The sequence below is a fragment of the Salvelinus alpinus genome, chromosome 22, assembly GCF_045679555.1.
Source record: "Salvelinus alpinus chromosome 22, SLU_Salpinus.1, whole genome shotgun sequence".
Classification (NCBI taxonomy): Eukaryota; Metazoa; Chordata; class Actinopteri; order Salmoniformes; family Salmonidae; genus Salvelinus; species Salvelinus alpinus.
The window spans coordinates 41,672,018-41,678,017 of record NC_092107.1 but is presented as its reverse complement, the minus strand read 5'-3'; the positions used below and the strand labels follow the sequence as shown (position 1 = coordinate 41,678,017).

Sequence of the window (6,000 nt, the reverse complement as noted above, 5' to 3'; positions counted from 1 at the left end):
ATTTATTTAGAATTCAATGCACACTTAACAAGCATGGCTACCACAGCATTCTGCAGCGATACGCCATCCCATCTGGTTTGCGCTTAGTGGGACTATAATTTCTTCTCAACTGGACACCTCCAGGCTGTGTAAGGGCTATATGACCAAGGAGAGTGATGGAGTGATGCATCAGATGACCTGACCTCCACAATCACCCGACCTCAACCCAATTGAGATGGTATGGGATGAGTTGTATCGCAGAGTGAAGGAAACACAGCCAACAAGTGCTCAGCATATGTGGGTTGAGAGCTGGTTGAGAGAATGCCAAGAGTGTGCAAAGCTCTCATCAAGGCAAAGGGTGGCTACTTTGAAGAATCTAAAATCTAAAATCTTTTTTGATTTGTTTAACACTTTTTTGGTTAATACATGGCTCCCGAGTGGCACAGCAGTCTAAGGCACTGCATCTCAATGCTAGAGGTGTCACTACAGACCCTGGTTCGATTCCAGGCTGTATCACAACTGGCTGTGATTGCGAGTCCCATAGGGCGGCGCACAATTGGCCCAGCGTCGTTAGAGTTTGGCTGGTGTGGGCTGTCAATGTAAATAAGAATTTGTTCTTAACTGACTTGCCTAGTAAAATAAAAAAAGTGTTATTTTGGATGTCTTCAGTTTTATCCTACAATGTAGAAAATAGTACAAATAAAGAAAAACCCTTGAATGAGTAGGTGTGTCCAAACCTTTGACTGGTACTGCATATGCTGTGTGTGTGCTTATCCAGGGTATATGTATGCACTATCCTGGTAGTGTTTTCTTCAGTTTGTGTGTCTCGGGCCCCAGGCTGGGGGGATAGTCTGGCACATGGGCAAAGAAGAGGTCAAGGTCACCAAAGCGATTAGTGTTCGACATGAATTACGACCTGTCGCCCGCTACGGCTCTGTGGTTTTAAATGGCTGATACCGTCAGTTACCATTATCATGTGTTTATTATGGGGACAGAGTCGGTTCATATAGGAGAGGAGGCTGGGTGAACCAAACACACCCGTTGACTTTAGTGGTGTACTATTGTTGACATATACCATAGTCTAGTCTACTAGAACCAAGTCTACCTTAAATTATTGTTTTATCTCTATGGCCTTGAGTAAAATAAGAAGTAAATGATTTACAATGGTCAGTGTTCAGTTGATTATGACAAATTGGTCTAGTATACAAACACACTGAATATGTTCTGCTGGCATTGCACAGTCAATCAATCAATCAATCAATCAATCAAATGTATTTATAAATCCCTTTTTACATCAGCCGATGTCACAAAGTGCTGTACAGAAACCCAGCCTAAAACCCCAAACAGCGAACAATGCAGGTGTAGAAGCACGGTAGCTATGAAAAACTCCCTAGAAAGGCCAGAACCTAGGAAGAAACCTAGAGAGGAACCCGGCTCTGAGGGGTGGCCAGTTCTCTTCTGGCTGTTCCAGGTGGTGATTATAACAGAACATGGCCAAGATGTTCAAACGTTCATAGATGACCAGCAAGGTCAGATAATAATAATCATAGTGTGGGTCAACTGGCATATGTGTGGCATGAAAACAAATTATTAAGGATCAAATCACATGCAAACACTAGGCCTATTTGATTTGTAGGTTATGGTTTTGCTTTATCCTGCAGTTACGTGTATTTTTGACTCTAGTGTCTCCTCCGTCAATATCTGCGCCAAACAGCAGCCTAGCCCTAAACTAAAGTATCTCTCTCACAGGGATGGTAAGGAGGGGGGGGGGGGGGGGGCAGGGTTTAGACTGATATTATATCTGATTGGCTGTGGCGGATGGAGGTAGAATAGTGATGCTGTAGAGCTCGAGCGGACAGATAGAACTCCACGAGGTAGTGGCTCGAGCTGATGTTTGACTGCAAACTGACTCCGCAAGCATCTCTCTGTATCTCCCGATCCTTCTCAGGCCCGCACCTGGATACACCGTTTCCTGCCCTCTGGAGAGGGGAGGAATACAGCCAACTGCAGGGATGCGAGGGTGAAGGAATGAAAGCATGAATAGTCCACAGAGAGAGAGAGTCAGAAAGCCGTGAATCCACAGAGGATGTGATAGTGGAGAGGTGCGCAGCAGACAATACTTCAACTGGGATTTCAAAGGGGAAACAAAAAGGACAACGGTTAAAATCGTTAGACATGAGATTCAGCTGGTGAATATAGTCCCTCTCTCTGGCCGTCGCGAGAGCATCTTGGTTTGGGTAATACATTTGTTCTCTAGCTCGTGTCGCTCACGCTCTTGACCGGTGCGCGCGCCTCCCCATCTTTCCCACGCGAGTGAATCTGATGAGTCCCGGTGGCGGTGTGTTGTTTCGCCGCCGCACGCGTACGCGCCCAGACTTTTCGCGCTTAGCAGCAGCAGCATGTCCTCGCGCAAGATCTCTTCGGAGTCGTTCAGCTCGATGGGCTCGGAGTGCCTGGAGAGCCCCGGAGATGATGGGGACTCCTGCCCCTTTTCACGCATCTGGAACGGCAAGAGCCCGGTGGAGAAGCTCGCGTGCCCGTTCGAGGACGCACCAGGACCCAAACGAGCGAACAGACGGAAGCGCGTGAACCTGGACTCGCTCGGGGAGAGCTTGAGGAGGTTAACGTCGCCCACGGTAGGATACATTTACAAAAAACACAGATAGAGAGATTTTCTCCGGTATTTCTCTCCCCTCTGCATGCGTCACCTGCGTGGTTACAAAAGGACCAGCACGCAAGAGATGACTGTTAGAATACAGAGAGAGCGAGATAGAGAGAGATAGAAGAATGGGTAGTAGATTAGGCCTATTCTATATCACTCCTTACTGAGCGATGAGGTTATTCTGGGTGAGATTTGGTGAGACTGTATCTGTTTACCTAGTGTAGCTTCCTCTCCTCCACCTGCACTGAAGTGAAATAAGTGGACAGGTTAAATAAAATACCTGGTTGGGAGGCCTTCAGTTTACAGCATCATTAACCTGTGTTTTCAGAACAGTGTACAATAAGGAACAGAAACTAGGGGGAAAATAGATATTAGAGATTAGAGATGCACTTGATAATGATGATGATGGTGATAAAGATATCCTGGTCTTATACAATGCTGTTTTTAATTTCCTTGGTCGTAGGGAAGGAAGTGTTTAGCTTGCTACTCTCTGGCCAAAAGCAGAGATGCCCCCCCCCCCCCCCCCACACACACACACACACACACACACACACACACACACACACACACACACACACACACACACACACACACACACACACACACAGACTGCAATCATGGTGACCCAATCGTACAAGAGCAAAGCAATGAGTGAACCACTCTTAGCAACCAGTCAACCATGACCCGGAGAACAGAGCATGTACTTGGTGTTCACTTCACGGTCCTGATACTGTCAACCAGTTAACCATGACCCGGAGAACAGAGCATGTACTTGGTGTTCACTTCATGGTCCTGATACTGTCAACCAGTTAACCATGACCTGGAGAACAGAGCATGTACTTGGTGTTCACTTCATGGTCCTGATACTGTCAACCAGTCAACCATGACCCGGAGAACAGAGCATGTACTTGGTGTTCACTTCATGGTCCTGATACTCTCAACCAGTCAACCATGACCCGGAGAACAGAGCATGTACTTGGTGTTCACTTCATGGTCCTGATACTCTCAACCAGTCAACCATGACCCGGAGAACAGAGCATGTACTTGGTGTTCACTTCATGGTCCTGATACTCTCAACCAGTCAACCATGACCCGGAGAACAGAGCATGTACTTGGTGTTCACTTCATGGTCCTGATACTGTCAACCAGTTAACCATGACCCGGAGAACAGAGCATGTACTTGGTGTTCACTTCATGGTCCTGATACTGTCAACCAGTTAACCATGACCCGGAGGACAGAGCATGTACTTGGTGTTTACTTCATGGTCCTGATACTGTCAACCAGTTAACCATGACCCGGAGGACAGAGCATGTACTTGGTGTTTACTTCATGGTCCTGATACTGTCAACCAGTTAACCATGACCCGGAGGACAGAGCATGTACTTGGTGTTTACTTCATGGTCCTGATACTGTCAACCAGTTAACCATGACCCGGAGGACAGAGCATGTACTTGGTGTTTACTTCATGGTCCTGATACTGTCAACCAGGCCAGCCACAGTGACCCAGAACAGAGGACACACACAGCATCTTCAAACACAAATGGACATATCCTCCTCCTGTCACCACACATTACACACACATAAAGATATGCAGGGAGGTGGTAGTTAGTGGTGTGAGCCATAACTGTTCTACAGTAGTGTACTGTAGATCATCAACTTCCAAGGCTGTGTGTGTACTGTGGGACATGGAACTGTGCCGTAACTTACACTACATTCCCTAATTAAAGCCGTACACAGACACAGTCACATACAAACATACTGCCTTAGAGGAGAGAGAAAGAGGAGGGAGGAGAACTGCTTGAGAAGAGAGATAGAGGACAGAGGGAGGATACGGATGATGGAGGGAGAGGAGAGAGGAAAGGAGGGCAGAAGAAGGATACGGATGATGGAGGGAGAGGAGAGAGGAAAGGAGAGAAGATGAAGGATACGGATGATGGAGGGAGAGGAGAGAGGAAAGGAGGGCAGAGGAAGGATACGGATGATGGAGGGAGAGGAAAGGAGGGCAGAAGAAGGATACGGATGATGGAGGGAGAGGAGAGAGGAAAGGAGAGCAGAGGAAGGATATGGATGATGGAGGGAGAGGAGAGAGGAAAGGAGGGCAGAGGAAGGATACGGATGATGGAGGGAGAGGAGAGAGGAAAGGAGGGCAGAAGAAGGATACGGATGATGGAGGGAGAGGAGAGAGGAAAGGAGAGCAGAGGAAGGATACGGATGATGGAGGGAGAGGAGAGAGGAAAGGAGGGCAGAGGAAGGATACGGATGATGGAGGGAGAGGAGAGAGGAAAGGAGGGCAGAGGAAGGATACGGATGATGGAGGGAGAGGAGAGAGGAAAGGAGGGCAGAGGAAGGATACGGATGATGGAGGGAGAGGAGAGAGGAAAGGAGGGCAGAGGAAGGATACGGATGATGGAGGGAGAGGAGAGAGGAAAGGAGGGCAGAAGAAGGATACGGATGAAGGAGGGAGAGGAGAGAGGAAAGGAGGGCAGAGGAAGGATACGGATGATGGAGAGAGAGGAGAGAGGAAAGGAGGGCAGAGGAAGGATACGGATGATGGAGAGAGAGGAAAGGAGGGCAGAGGAAGGATACGGATGATGGAGGGAGAGGAGAGAGGAAAGGAGGGCAGAGGAAGGATACGGATGATGGAGGGAGAGGAGAGAGGAAAGGAGGGCAGAGGAAGGATATGGATGATGGAGGGAGAGGAGAGAGGAAAGGAGGGCAGAGGAAGGATATGGATGATGGAGGGAGAGGGGAGAGGAAAGAAGAGCGAGAGATGCTGAGAAATTAAAACTAAAGACGCAAATAATTGACACTTTTTTCATTTTGTGTGTGTGTGTGTATGTGTGTGTGTTTGTATGGATCAGCCAGCTGATCCACTGTGTTAATTAACAAGCCAACCCGCCTTTCATAGCATATGTATGTGTGTGTGTTTGTATGGATTCATGTACAAGTCTTTGTGATGTGAATGTTTGCTTGTCTGTGTCGGTGAATTTTGATAAAAGATGTGTGCTTGTCATTGTGTTTACTGGTTTGCTGCTGGTAATGTGTGGAGAGAGTAAGTGTGTGTGTCGATGACGTATGTTCTGTGAATGAATGGCTAAGACAAGGATACTCTCATAGGACACAAACACACTATGCCTGTATATATAACGTTGGATGAGCCAGATGCTGGTCTCCTATACACCAGGACCCGGATACACTATGCCTGTATATATCAAATTAAATCAAATCAAAGTTTATTTGTCATGTGCGCCGAATACAACAGGTGTAGACCTTACAGTGAAATGCTTACTTACAGGCTCCAACCAACAATGCAAAAAAAAGGTATTCGGTGAACAATAGGTAAGCAAAGAAATAAAAA

The 6,000-nt window shown here is 47.3% G+C and overlaps 1 protein-coding gene across 2 annotated transcripts in view; it reads left to right on the top strand.

The window, feature by feature from the left end:
* The first annotated feature begins 1,827 nt into the window (after positions 1 to 1,827).
* Positions 1,828 to 6,000, top strand: part of LOC139549536 (guanylate cyclase soluble subunit alpha-2-like) — a 38,296-nt gene continuing 34,123 nt past the window's right edge. For both annotated transcript variants that reach the window (XM_071360135.1, XM_071360134.1), the window contains exon 1: positions 1,828 to 2,615. In XM_071360135.1, coding sequence (XP_071216236.1) covers positions 2,379 to 2,615 — 237 coding nt within the window. In that variant the 5' untranslated portion in view covers positions 1,828 to 2,378. The remainder of the gene's footprint in view (positions 2,616 to 6,000) is intronic.